The sequence below is a fragment of the Delphinus delphis genome, chromosome 8 (genome assembly GCF_949987515.2).
Source record: "Delphinus delphis chromosome 8, mDelDel1.2, whole genome shotgun sequence".
Lineage (NCBI taxonomy): Eukaryota > Metazoa > Chordata > Mammalia > Artiodactyla > Delphinidae > Delphinus > Delphinus delphis.
In genome coordinates, this window is record NC_082690.1 from 88108672 (window position 1) to 88122900 (window position 14229).

Genomic DNA, 14229 nt, shown 5'->3' on the forward strand with positions numbered 1-14229 from the left:
TAATTCATCTCAAGATCTTTACCTTAATTATATCTTCAGAGATCCTTATTCCAAATAAGGTCACATTCTGAGGCTCCCAGTAGACATATCTTTTGGGGGGACACCATTCAACTCACTGCAGATGGTTTAAGGATTACAAATCAGAGGTCATACGTGTAAACACATAAGATATTGCTGATAGGATGAGAGCTGCGATGATAATCATTATGATGATATCATGATTATTACTCTGTTTTTGAGTTCCCAGCAAACATGGATGGTGGTTGTTAGTATTATTTGTATTATTATTTCTTTCAAATCAGGAGTGGGCAACAGGTCACAAAGCAAATAGCAATGCAACATTCCAACTCTGGACTTCTCTCCCCACATCCTCCAGGGGTTGGTACTGGGAAGCCAAGGTGGGGAAGGCTGCAGAGGCTGAATGCGTGGCTGGGGAGGGTGATGTGAGCCACTCAGCGTCCTGGATCTGAATAATTTTATAAGAATGACACAGCGACAGAGCTGGGTCGTGTTCAATCTGATGAGAGTATTGCAGAAGGGTTAGAGGACAAAGAGACTAAAGATAGTAAGAGCACAACGAGGTTTCTCTTCCTGGTCTGGGCCTGATGGAGACCAGAAGCAGAGTCTAGAGAAGCACTGCACAGCAGCAATTGACCACACTTGGTGGCTCAGTGTGGACAGAGAAAAGGAGAGCGTTCAAGACAGCCCCGGAGACTAGATGGCCACGGAAACGCAGTCCATCCTAAGAAATCGTTGCACCAGTGACCACAGACTAATTTACTCAACCTCTGTGTTGGGCACTGAGTATAGAAGTAGACCAGCAAGCCTGGCCCTCCCCTCATGGCTCTCATGGTCTGGTTGGTCTGCCTGAATGTTGTTGTGGCATTGTTTGTCAGAGCGCCCAAAAAAAAAAAAAAAAAAGCAACCAAAATGTACATCAGTAAGGAATTGGTGAAATTGTGTGCCTATATAATGGGATACTACACAGCTCCTTCTTCACAAAGGTGTGCGTGAGTGAGGAAGCTGTCCATTTGTAGAAATGTCTGTACAGCATGAAGAAAAGCACGTGTGTACATACACAAAGAAGAGTTTTGAGGGATCTGGACTTAGCAGGTCCTCAAACTACGGCCAGTGGGCTGAATCTGATCTGCTGCCTGTTGTTTGTTTGGTTTTTTTTTTAACCTTGCATTCTATTTGACACTACAGTTTTTGAAGCAATATCTAGATGATGTTTTAAAATAACTTTTGATCTATGAAAATTATGTATAGTTACATGATTATTCAGGCTTAATGAAGATATTCAGGCATTTTTACACATAAAAAATGTCAAGAAATAAGATCTTCCTGAAACTGAATTAAAAGAACACTTACAGGGCTTCCCTGGTGGCGCAGTGGTTGGGAGTTCGCCTGCCGATGCAGGGGACGCGGGTTCGTGTCCCGGTCCGGGAGGATCCCACATGCCGCGGAGCGGCTGGGCCTGTGAGCCATGGCCGCTGGGCCTGTGCGTCCGGAGCCTGTGCCCCGAAGCGGGAGAGGCCACAACAGTGAGAGGCCCACATACGGCAAAAAAAAAAAAAGAACACTTACAATGAAATCAATTGTAAAATGTAGTAATTGTTTTCTCTGCCTTAGCTGGAAGTTTTAAGAACTATTATCTCTTCCTGAAGGATTATTGATCTGAAGTGAATACATTCCTAAAAATTTTTCCTTGTTAAAATCTAACACATGGTCACCTACATGCATGTAATACAAACGTAATTCTCAAAATAAGAGAAGATAAACAATGGCTTGGAGAAATCTATGAAATGATAGTTTCTCAGCGGTTGGTCTGGCTGGCTGTCTTTTTTAATCAAGTTTGGGACACAAATACACTCATTCATTGATGTACTATTTGTAATGCTTTTGCACTACAGAGGCAGAGTTGAGTGGCTGTAGCTGAAACTGTATAGCGCACAGATCATAAAATATTTACTCTCTGACCCTTGACAGAAGATTTGCCAACCCCTAGTCTACACCAAACTGTGAACTATTTTTTTTCTAGTAGGTGTAAGGGGTGAGGGAGAGGTTGTCTGTCATGAACATTTCTATATTACTTTAAATTTTAATTCTAATATATTTTTGTAATCAGAAAAATTCAATTTGGAAGAAAAGAGAGCACGCAGGACTCACACTACCTGATTTTTTTTTTTTTTTTTTTTTTTTTTTGTGGTACGTGGGCCTGTCACTGCTGTGGCCTCTCCCATTGCGGAGCACAGGCTCTGGACGCGCAGGCTCAGCGGCCATGGCTCACGGGCCCAGCCGCTCCGCGGCATGTGGGATCTTCCCGGACCGGGGCACGAACCCATGTCCCCTGCATCGGCAGGCGGACTCTCAACCACTGCGCCACCAGGGAAGCCCGCACTACCTGATTTTGAGACTTGCCATAAAGCTGTAGTTCTCAGCACAATTACTGGCATAAGGACTGGCGTGTAGCTTCATCAAACAGCATAGATCACTTAGAAATAGACCCAGCCTTGTATGCACAATTGATTTTCAACAAAGGTGCCAAGGTTATTCAATACAAAAGGATAGACTTTTCCACAAATGGTACTGGAACAATTGGATATCCAAAGGGATGGGGGGAAAGGACATTGAACTTCACCTTGTACCATAAACAGAAATTAACTTGCAGTGGATCATAGTTGTAAATGTAAGAGCTAAAGCTATAAAACGTCTCCTAGGCAAAGATTTCTTGGATAGAATACAAAAAACACAGAACACGAGAGAAATAATTAATACAACGGACTTCATAAAAAAATATGAACACTTATCTTCAAAAAGACACAGTAAAGTAGATGAAAAGCCAAGCCACCGTCTGGGAGAAGATATTTGCAAGACACACATCTGGAAAGGAACTTGTCTCCCAGAACATCTAAAGGACTCTTACTACTCAATAATAAGTAGTCAGACATCCCAATTCTAAAATGGGCAAGAGATTTAAATAGGTGTTTCACCAAAGAAGGTATACAGATGGCAAATCAGCACACGAACAGATACTTGACATCATTAGTCATTGGGAAATGCAACTTAAAACCTCAGTGAGATACCACTATGCACCTGTGAGCATGGCTGAAGTTGAAAAGGCTAGCTATGTTACATGCTGGGAGGATGCAGAGCAACTGGGAGAAGGCTAAGTGCTATAGCCACCTTGAAAAACAGTGTGATGGTTTTTTATAAATTAAGCATACGCTTCCCATACGACCCAGCAGCCTGCCCCTAGGTATACACCCGCCAAAATAGGAAAATATATGTCAGCACAAAGATATGCATTCCGGAAACTGCAAACAACCACTTCCCTCCCTTAACTGGTGGACGGATAAACAAATTGTGTTGCATCCAAGCAATGAATACTGCTCAACGGTCCAAAGGAATGAAATAGTAACACTCAGAGAAACCTTGGTGCACCTCAGAAGCGTTATGCCAAGCGAAAGAAGCCACACACAGTAGGCTACTTACTAGATGATTCCCTTACCTGACTTTCTGGAAAAGATGAACCTATCTGGACAGAAAAGAGATCAGTGATTCCCAAGTGGCTGTCAATGACGGGAGGGATGGAAATGTTTGACATCTTGCTTGTGGTGGTGCTTCCTGCAACTGTTACATTTGGTTACAACTCATCTAATTGTACATTTTAAAAGGGTACGTTTTATTGTGTATCGATTATACCTCACTAAACCTGACTTTTAAAAATATTTACTCTGGAGAAAAGTTAATTTTAAAAATAAATTTTTTAAAGAGGCAGTTGAGCTTTCAGGAGAATGGTAAGGCGTCGGTTTGAACAGGGCAGTGAACCTTCTAGAACAGGAATTCTGGACTCAGGGAGGGGTCCGAGTGAGTGAGTGGCAGTGAAACTCCCCCAGGAGCCCTCACACTACAGGGAGAGAAGGAAGGAAACCAGTAATGAAACCTCTACTCACATCAGCCTAGGCAAAGCCAGAGGAAGAGACAAGATGCTTATTTTTTGACGGGATAAAACAGTATAAATAATACAAAGTAGAAAAGAGTAAACAATGAAAAATACGTCTCCCTCTTGCCTCTCTTCTCTCCCAGTCGTACCAGATCTGTGTGTCCTTCTAGAAATACTCAGAACATTCTCTACTGGACTTTTTTTGTTGTTGCTCAGCTTATCACGATATCTTTCAGACTGTTTCACATCAGTCTATGTAGAGCTGCCCTAGTTTCTTAAATAGGTGTGGTACGTCTGGAGGCACCATCATTTATTTAGCCAGGCTGCAATTGACGGACATTTAGATCTTTCCTGATATATATGCTATTGCGAACAATGCTTCCATGAATACTTGCATTAATACTTCTCATTTGTGTGAGTATATATATCTGTTAGATTCCTAAGAGTGGAATGGCTGGGTCAAAGGATATGTACTTTTTCTACTTTGATATGTATTGTTAATGTATGTTTGTTATTTTGATCTATATTGTTAACCCCATCACCACCCTGGGTTGTACCAATTTACCCTCCCACCAGCCATGCGTGAATAATTATACCTGTTCTCCCAAGTCCTGGCCAGCAAAATGTGAACTCAGACTCTGCCTTTGCCCAGTCTGAGAGGTGAATAATCGTATCCTGTAGGAAATGCAATTTGCATCTGGAGGAGGGAATCTTTTAGAAGCAAAGGAACCCCAAGTCACAGGTGTCAGTTGGTTTAGTCCTTCTGTCAGTCCAGATACCACCTCTGTGTTAATTAGAAGACGGCCCTCCTCCTCAGGATGTTCCCATCTGCTCAAAAACTGTCGTGATAGGGCTTCCCTGGTGGCGCAGTGGTTGAGAGTCCGCCTGCTGATGCAGGGGACACGGGTTCGTGCCCTGGTCCGGGAAGATCCCACATGCCGCGGAGCGGCTAGGCCCGTGAGCCATGGCCGCTGAGCCTGTGCGTCCGGAGGCTGTGCTCTGCAACGGGAGAGGCCACAACAGTGAGAGGCCCAAAGTTAAATAACTTGCTTGAGCAGCAGCTAGCAGTGACGGCCCCAGAATTCGACCCTTCAGCTCTGTGCTAGAGATGAAATAAAGAGGCTCTTCTCTTTTAGGCCTGAAATCTGAAACACACACACACACACACACACACACACACACACATACACACACACACTCACACACACACACTCACACACACACACACACACACACTCCCACCCAAATTATCTAAGCTGAGAGCAGACAGCACTCCCTCACTCCTTTCTCCCGTAACCGTCTGCAGCACGCTTCTGCCTCCCCTCTGGGATCATTGAAACGGTGACCGACAGGAACTTGGAGAATCTTCTTAGCCTTTAGTCCATGTCTGAGCGTGACTGGAACGAAAATTAACACAGCCTGGAGCTTGAGGGGGAAGGTCTTTCTTTGTGTCAGATTAGGATGATGTGGGGAATCAGGAACTGTTTGTGTCGGGAAAGGAGGGGCGATGGTGTGTTGCATGGCACGTGGACTTTTGAAGGAGAAATATCTGGGTTCTCGTTCTGACTGCCCTGCTTAGTTCTTTTGTGCACTTAGACACCTTAATTCACCTCTGAGTCAATTTGCTCATCTGAAAAACAGGAATAATAAACTAATAATAGCACCTACCTTACCAGGGTGTGTGAATACACAGATTTTTTTTCGTTGAGTTGGATGCATTTATTGGGTGTCGACTCTGTGCCAGACACCATCCTACTCACTGGAGATCCATGATGAACGGAGCCATGTGCGATCTAGTGATGAGGGACCCAGGACCCGAGCAGCCAGCGGGCGGTGCTGCCACTTCACGCCTACACGCTGGCCACTGTGAACCCACGAAAACCTCTTCACGGCTTCAGAGGTTGAACGGGCCCAGGGTGTGGTCGCACACTTGCTCACTTAGGCTGCATTTAGATTATTTCTGCAGCTGGGCCGCAGCTGTGGGTAGTTGTGGCTCTTCCGCAAAGAAGAGGGGTCCCCGACTTTCTACGAGGAGGGGCCGCTCTGGGGTCCCGGGCCAGCCTGGGCCTGGCCACCATTGCCAGGTGTGTCCTGCTGACGGGGAAGCCTCTCCCCTGAGTGTTGGAAGTGTAGCTCCTTAGTACACGTGGAGAGGAGGGGCCTGGCAGCCTGCAGGGCTGGGGCGTGTACCAGGCCTTCGTCCTAGGGCCTCTGAGGAAATGCGTGCCGGTTGCCTAGCTGGTCTTGGTAGGGGGCTGCAGGGCAGAGTGTCAGAGGCAAGGCTCTGAGTCGGACCACAGGGCTCAAATCAGGCACAGCCCCTTACCTCCTAACCCTGTGACCCTGGTCAGGGGACCCAAGTTCTCCAAGCTTCCTTTTCTTCATCTTAAAAAGAAGGCAGTTACAGCACCTACTTCACGGAGTTGCTGTGAGGCAAGTAGCTGTGATAAAACACGTTTGTATGTCTTGAACACCCGCAGTGTGTCAGCTGTTGTTCTAAGTGCTTGATAATTATTCACTCATTTCATGCTCAGGACAGCCCAGTGAGGTGGGGACTAATACCACCCCCATTTCACAGATGAGGAAATTACAGCACAGAGAGGTTGACCACTTCCCAGAGGGCACGCAGCCAGTCAGCTGAATAGCTTGAGTTTGAACCTAGTCTGGCTCCAGAGTCCATGATTTCAGCCTGTGCTCTGCTGGCTCTCCATCTTGAAAGCTTGGCAAAGGCCGGGCATTAAATAAATACTTTGCCGACGTAAGGAACCCCAGATACACTGGCCAGTGTTCCTCACGTATGTGATATGATAAATTTCCAGAGAAAAACTGATTTCTGTCACTGGAACTATCACTCCTGTTCCCTGGATATTATATTTCCCCGGGCTGATTTTTTTTTAACAACTTTATTGAGGTATAATTTACATGACATAAAATCTGCCCGTTTTAACTGTACAACTCAATGAGTTTTAGTAAATGTATCACTTTGCACAGCCATCACCACATCCAGTTTTAGAACGTTTCCATTCCCATCACCCGAGCAAGATCCCTGATGCCCATCACCAGTGAATCCCCATTCCCACCCCCAGCCCCTGGCAACCATTAATCGACTTTTTGTCTCTATAAATTTGCCTTTCCTGGACACATATAAATGGAATCGTACACTATGTGGTCTCTTGTGTCTGGCTTATCTTTTTTTTTTTTTTTTTTTTTTTGCGGTACGTGGGCCTCTCACTGTTGTGACCTCTTCCGTTGCGGAGCACAGGCTCCGGACGCGCAGGCTCAGCGGCCATGGCTCACGGGCCCAGCCGCTCCGCGGCATGTGGGATCTTCCCGGACTGGGGCACGAACCAGTGTCCCCTGCATGGGCAGGCGGACTCTCAACCACTGCGCCACTAGGGAAGCCCTGTCTGGCTTATCTTGCTTAGCAAGGTTTTTGTTGTTGTTCTTTTTTGTTTGTTTTGGTTTTTTTAAACGTACTTTGAATATTATTTATTTATTTTTGGCTGTGCTGGGTCTTCGTTTCTGTGTGAGGACTTTCTCTAGTTGCGGCGAGCAGGGGCCATTCTTCATTGCAGTGCGCGGGCCTCTCACTATCGCGGCCTCTCTTGTTGCGGAGCACAGGCTCCAGACACGCGGGCTCAGTAGTTGTGCTCACGGACCTAGTTGCTCTGCAGCATGTGGGATCCTCCCAGACCAGGGCTCGAACCTGCGTCCCCTGCATTGGCAGGCAGACTCTCAACCACTGCGCCACCAGGGAAGCCCGCTTAGCACGTTTCTGAGGCTCGTCCACGTTGTAGCATGCACCAGTACTTTTTATGGCCAGATTCTATTCCGTTGTATGGGCAGCCCACATTTTGTTTATCCATTCACCGACCTATGGACATTGGGGTGCTTTCCACTTTGCGGCTATCGTGAACCGTGCTCCTGCGAACGTTTGCATTCCCGTCCTGGGCCTGACTTTGCGGCAGATGGGTGCGCCGACTTGGTAACCTCTCTCCTTTTCTCTCGCCTCTGGGGCTTCTCAGAACCAGGCAGCGGGCAGGTGTTCGTGACCTCGGAGAACCAGCTCGTGTACTATCCCAGCATCACCTATGCCATCATCGGCAGCTCCGTCATCTTTGTGCTGGTCGTGGCCCTGCTGGCTCTGGTCCTGCACCACCAGCGGAAGCGCAACAACCTCATGACGCTGCCAGTGCACCGGCTCCAGCACCCCGTGCTGCTCTCCCGCCTGGTGGTCTTGGACCACCCTCACCGCTGCAACGTCACCTACAACGTCAACAATGGCATCCAGTACGTGGCCAGCCAAGCCGAGCAGAACGCGTCTGACGTGGGCTCCCCGCCCTCCTACTCAGAGGCCCTGCTGGACCAAAGGTGCGTGCTGGGAGAGCCTCGGGGAGGGAGGTCATCCCACACAGGGGCGGGCGTCCATGTGCGCGTGCCTGGGATCCTGGTCTTGCCAGGAGCCTGCATTCAGCTGCAAAGGCGGCGGCAGCTTTTGACTTCTACTGAGTCTTCGCAAAACGATTCACATGTATCATCGCATTCAGTCCTCACAGCCACTCACCGAGGGAGGTCTATATGTGCCTCAGTTTTACAGACGAGAAAGCTGAGATTTTTAAGTTACTCATCTGAAGACGTACCGCTAGGATCCTGGCCAGTTCAGATCCCTCCTCCTCCCTGGTAATGCCACACGGACACACGTCCGGGACCCTGACCAGCTCTGGGCACTCACCTGCTACCGCAGAACAGTGCCCAGTATATACTCGAGGTTTGGTTCCTATTTGAATGAATGAAATGGATAAGTGAGTGAGTGAGTGAATGAATGAGTGAATAAGTTCCTTAACTTTGCTTGGCTTCATCTATAAAATAAAGGAGGTGGCGTAGAGAACTCTCAAGCTTTGTTAAGCAGTAGAACCTTCATCACAGGTGGAGCTGTACAAGGAACCCCAAAATATAAAGTTAAAACCCAGAGTTCTGTAGTTGGATCCAGTAGTAGACCTCATTCCTGCCCGCTCAGCCTTCCTCTCTCCTTTGGTGACCTCCAAGGTACCCAAAGAACCCACTTTGAAGTCCCGGGACTACAGCTACCTGAGTCCCCCTTGGTTCTCAGCATCCCCTGCCCTGCAGGGACCCTGCTCAGCGTTCCTCTTCCACTGAGCCCAGGACTCACCAGGTGTGGCACGAGGCATTTTGCAGGCAGTGTTCCTGGGCTAACTGGGCTCCTCCTTGAACCCTCTCCGGTGGCAGCTCTTGTATTATTTAATCTTCCTTTTCCTTCCTCATAAAAGATAAACAAAGCTCCAAGGAGCGGTGCTTAAGGACATCTTTGCAAATAAGCATAAGAACACAAGACCTCACTCATTTGGACCATCCATTGTAGGGCAAGGTTAAAACTGCTGCATCTGGAGACAGAATTCCTGGGTTCAAATCCTAGCACTGCTGCTTACTAGTTGTGTGTGATCCTGTGCAAGCCATTTAATGCCCCTTTGCCTCAGTTTTCTCGCCAGTACAATGGACATGAAAGTAATGGCTCTCTCCTAGAATTCTTGTGAGCATTAAATAAGGGATGTAAGGTAGGTGGCGCAGTGCCTGACTCATAGTAAGCCTTCCATAAATGAGAGCTGGAAAATAAAATGTCTTTTAAGTTATTTCACTGCAAGCAAGGTGTCATTATTACTCCCTTATATAGATAGGGAGACTGAGGGTTTGAGAGGATATCCTCTCACCCAAGTCCGCACAGCCAGTGAGAGTGGGCTTTCAGTAAGGACCCCCAGTTCTGTGGACTGTCAGGGGCTCTGTCGAAACACCAGGCCAGGTGAAGCCCTGCCAGACCACCCAGGATGAGCCGGGGGGTATTTAGAATTCTCCCTGCCAAAGGTTGTGGTTTGGGCACTGTCCAGTTGGCACAGGCCAGGCAGAGCACGCTGACCTGTTCCTTTCGTCTTCTTACAAATCACTGGTTTTCCTAGTCCTTGGATTGCCTTTCTCCTTGGAAGGAAAATCTCATCCCCGATGTCAGCATCCGCTCGGAAAAGGGCAGACGTTGGCATTGCCTGCCGTGCCTGGGCTCCTAATGTTTTCTCTTCCCCCTCCTCTCCCCCCCTTCCCCCCACCCCGCCCCATCCTGCTCTCTCCATCGCAGACCCGCATGGTACGACCTCCCTCCACCGCCCTACTCTTCAGACACCGAGTCTCTGAACCAAGCCGACCTGCCCCCTTACCGCTCCCGGTCTGGCAGCGCCAACAGCACCAGTTCCCAGGCAGCCAGCAGCCTCCTGAGTATGGAAGACACGGGCCACAGGCCGGGGCAGCCTGGCCCACAGGAAGGCACCACGGAGCCTAGGGACTCTGCACCCAGCCGGGGCGCCGAAGAAGTATAAAAGCCAGCTCTTTCAAAGTCCACATGGGCTCATCTGCTCTGACTTGTTACCATCCTAACAACTTGCGCTCGTGGGAAGCTCCTCAGGAGGCCTCAAGGAGTGACGTGGGGTGTCAGCTCTCTCTCCGTTCACCTCCTTCCCCAGATTTCAGGGATGTTCTCCGGAGGGCGACCTGGCACTGTTCTGGCCTCTCAGTTGCCCTGATGTATGTGCATCTTTTCTGGGCAGTTACTCTTCCTTCGGGGCCCAGGATCACAGCCTCACTCTGCACATCATTCTGTTACTGCTGGAATCTTGCTGAGCAGGTGGCCAGAGAGTGCGGTACTTAGGTGGCCCTTGAGAAAGCAGTGTTTGTGCCGTATGGGGTGTTCAGAAGGGCAGAGGACACTGGACCAGATTCTCTGTGGGCTGCTTCCTTAGAGCTCCTTTTGGAGATTTGGGTTGGGTGGTCCTACCGGGAGGCTGTCATTGGATGGCCACTCTGGAGAGAATCCAGGGGAGCATCAGAACCCGCCTTGCACTAGGCTGTTCATTGCTCTGGGTCGGGGCCAAAGAACCCTGTTGCCGTGAGTCACGCCCTTCAGAAGTCAACAGTGTCATCCTGGTTTTCTGAAGGACTCTGAAACCATCAGGTCTGGATAGAGTCTGGATTTAAAAATTTGTCCGAGAATGCTCGTTTTGAGAGCTTTCTCCAGGATCATATATCATCGGCCTCATTCCAGAGCAGGCAGGGCGCCCCACCATGAGTTTATCTGAGTTCTCAGCTCCTAAAGTACAGGCTGCCAAGATCCTGGGTCTGCTTTGGTCCACAGTCCTTTCCCTGGCTTCTGGATCGTCTCCCTCCCAGCTGTGACCTGCCCGTACAACAAGGGATGAGTACCAAACCTGAGTTGCCCAGAAATCTGACCTGGCCCTTTGTCCCTGTAAGCCGCACCCAGCCTGCCTTGCCCATTCATGCAGCTTCAGCACTCGCCCCCTAAGTCCCCCTGACACTCAGCAGTCATTTTACCTGTGCATTTGGACTTGAGAACACTGTAGGTTCTAACTCAACGTGAGAACCTAATTCAGTACCTCCCCCGAGAGAGCCTGGATTCCTGGGCTGCACTCACCCCCCTTCCCAAGGCCCAGATTCGTGCGCTGCAGGTTAGGGTTAGGGCTGGAATCAGAGTGAGGCTCGGGCCTCTCCGAGCATCCCATAGTTTCTCCTCTGAGAGACGTGGATAATAGTTTGGAGTCAAGATTTGCCATTCGGACTTTTTTTTTTTTTTTTAATCTCTTAGAAATGCATTTGAAACAGTGTGTTTGTTTTTTCCCTTCTAGTTAAGGGACTATTTATATGTGTATAGGAAAGCTGTCTTTTGTTTGTTTGTTTTTCCATTAAAGAGGTCCAAGCAAAGATGCAAAAGGAGATGATGGTTCCTTTGTCCCGCTGAGCAGGCTAGTAACAAGTCCCCCAGACTGACCTGTGTGCCAGGCGTCTGTGCATTGTTGCACTTTGAGTTATTATTTATCGAGGTCTTGAAGGACGCAGAAAGAGGGACGCCTTTCTCCCTCGGCTCATAGGCTCTGTGTTTATGGCAGCTTTCCTCTTTCTCTGTGCCCAGCCAGCCACAGTGCCAACCCCCTCAGGAAGTCATGGGTGGAAACGTAGGTGTTATTCGTCAAGAATCCACACTAATGGCTGTGGGGGAACAAAACTGGAACCAAGTGGAGCCACTCCGGGCAGCTGTCACCCATGCAGGGCTGCTTTCCACGTGGTCAGTAACCTCTTTGATGCTTATTCAAACGGAGCCTGCAGGAGGGGGGATGAAGTGGCATTCAATGATCCTATTCTGTAGGCTTTTTTTTTTTAAACCAAATTCAAAGTGTGTTACAGGAAAGTGATTTTTTTTTTTAAGTTAAGAAAAGGAACATAGTTGCCTACATCTTTCATTTTTAAAATAACGTGAGTTATTTTCTGAGTAATCCAGTGAAGAAAGAACTTTTGGTGGCAGCCGAAGTATGTAAGGAACTCTAGCTGAATATTTCATCTCCTGTGAGCCAGAGTGGCTTCTTTTCTCCCTCTGGTGGCCCCTGCTGCTTTCTGGTGCTCTGGAAGTTGTTTAGAGGAAAGGATTCTAATTTTAATTAATCATGTGATGAATTAGTCTCACGCGCTTTTCAGCTTCCAGGCATCTTAGGAAAGACAGATGGCCTTAGTAGCGTAAGGAGAGCCTATTAATGTTGTTTTTTAAAACAAACACAGGGATGTTTTTATTATAGATTTGACTTTTTTAATGGCTGTTTTTAAAAAGATATAAATAGGACACCAAAGCTGCAGGGGTTTTTTGTTTTGTTTTTTTCCCCCTACTCAAAATAGCAAATAGGTGGCCAGCATTATTTTTTAACTCATTCCAACGAGGATGTTTTTTTATACATGGCCTAAATCTATGCCGATCAGAAAACCATCCCTGCTCTCTTTTCTCAAATGAGATCAGCGAGTCCTTTTTATTTTAGCATTAAAATCGTTCAGCTATGATCATTATCACCTGCCCTCAACTCCTTCTACTTTGAAATTGACATTTTAAAAAAATGCAAGCAAGTGGTAAATAAATCGTGTGTGACATTCAAAGTTGATGTAAACTGGAAAGGTTGTGCGTGGTTGCTTTTGTTTTTTGATTAGGTTTTTTTTTAATTTTATACTTTCAAATAAACTTGCAGTTTCATTCTTTCTGTTGGTGTGAATGGTCCTCAACCCCCCTTTCTTCTCTATGGCGATATAAAGAGTGGACAGCCGCTTCTGTCATGGCTTCTGCAATGAATGTATGCCCTGATAAATTGAGAAAAGGTGAGAGAATATTGATGGGACCTCAAAATATGGTGGCCGTTTAAGGATTCCACATTTGGTGTGGTTGGAATACAGAGGTAAGTATTCCATGGACACCAGTTCGTATCCAGAACCCTGGGATGTCAGTTCAGAATATGGGCATTAACTATGCCCTCTCTGCCCATAGTGACTTCACTGTGGCACTGCTTGAAGGAAAGGAGCAAGTGGCTGTGATAGCTGGAACAGATTCTGACCACATATTCAGGGGCACATGCTCTAACTCAGGCACAGGTATGTTGGTAATTGGTTTTGAACCACAAATGGCTCCCATTCATCCCACCAGTGATGGGAGCATCTTTGTGCTCTTACAAGTCTCGTTTTACACTGCAGGTACAGTTGCACAGGAAGTCAGCGTGCCCAGGAGGTCACCACCACCACCACCCATGAACAAAAATAACCTTGGCCTTGACCAAAATTAAAATCTACATGGGAATCAAAACATAGGACTTACAGAACCAAGATGTAGATCATGTACTTGTACCCAGATATGTCAAAAAGAAGACTAGGCTATCAGATAGTGGTGTCCCAAGTATACACCAGGTCATGTCCTGCCCCAAGTGGTCTAGAGTAGACTTTACCAAACAATATGCCCAAAGGCTTGCCAAGATATTAATTCCTTTTTCTCTCAGAGTACCGTTTTCTGTGGTGCTAGGATGAGGAAACAATCAAGAAATGCTAATCTAGAGCAGAGATCAGTAAACTTTTTGTGTAAAGGGTCAGATAGTAAATAATTTTTGGCTTTGCAGCCATATGGTTTCTGCAGCAACTACGAAAACCGCCATGGACAGTACATAAATGCATGGGTGTGACTGTGTTCCAATAACTACCAATATGGGCTGGATCTGGCTTTGTCATTTGCCAACCCCTGGCCTAAAGGATCATTCCCACATTGTGCTGGTGGGTCCGAAGCTAAGGGCATTGTAGAAAAGAAACGGTGTGTTAATGGCTGGCCTGGAATGTTGGAACCCTTAGAATGGCATCATCCAAAAAGTTAAAATGGAAGAACTTAGGAAGCAGGCAGTTCAAGGACCTGTGAA

General features: G+C 47.3%; 1 protein-coding gene across 2 annotated transcripts in view; it reads left to right on the forward strand.

Annotated features, from left to right (window-relative positions):
* The window catches only part of LDLRAD3 (low density lipoprotein receptor class A domain containing 3), a 254788-nt gene extending 241553 nt beyond the window's left edge, over positions 1-13235 (forward strand). For both annotated transcript variants that reach the window (XM_060018723.1, XM_060018722.1), the window contains exons 5-6: positions 7972-8317; positions 10089-13235. In XM_060018723.1, the coding sequence (XP_059874706.1) occupies positions 7972-8317; positions 10089-10326 (584 nt within the window). In that variant the 3' untranslated portion in view covers positions 10327-13235. The remainder of the gene's footprint in view (positions 1-7971; positions 8318-10088) is intronic.
* Positions 13236-14229: the final 994 nt, after the last annotated feature.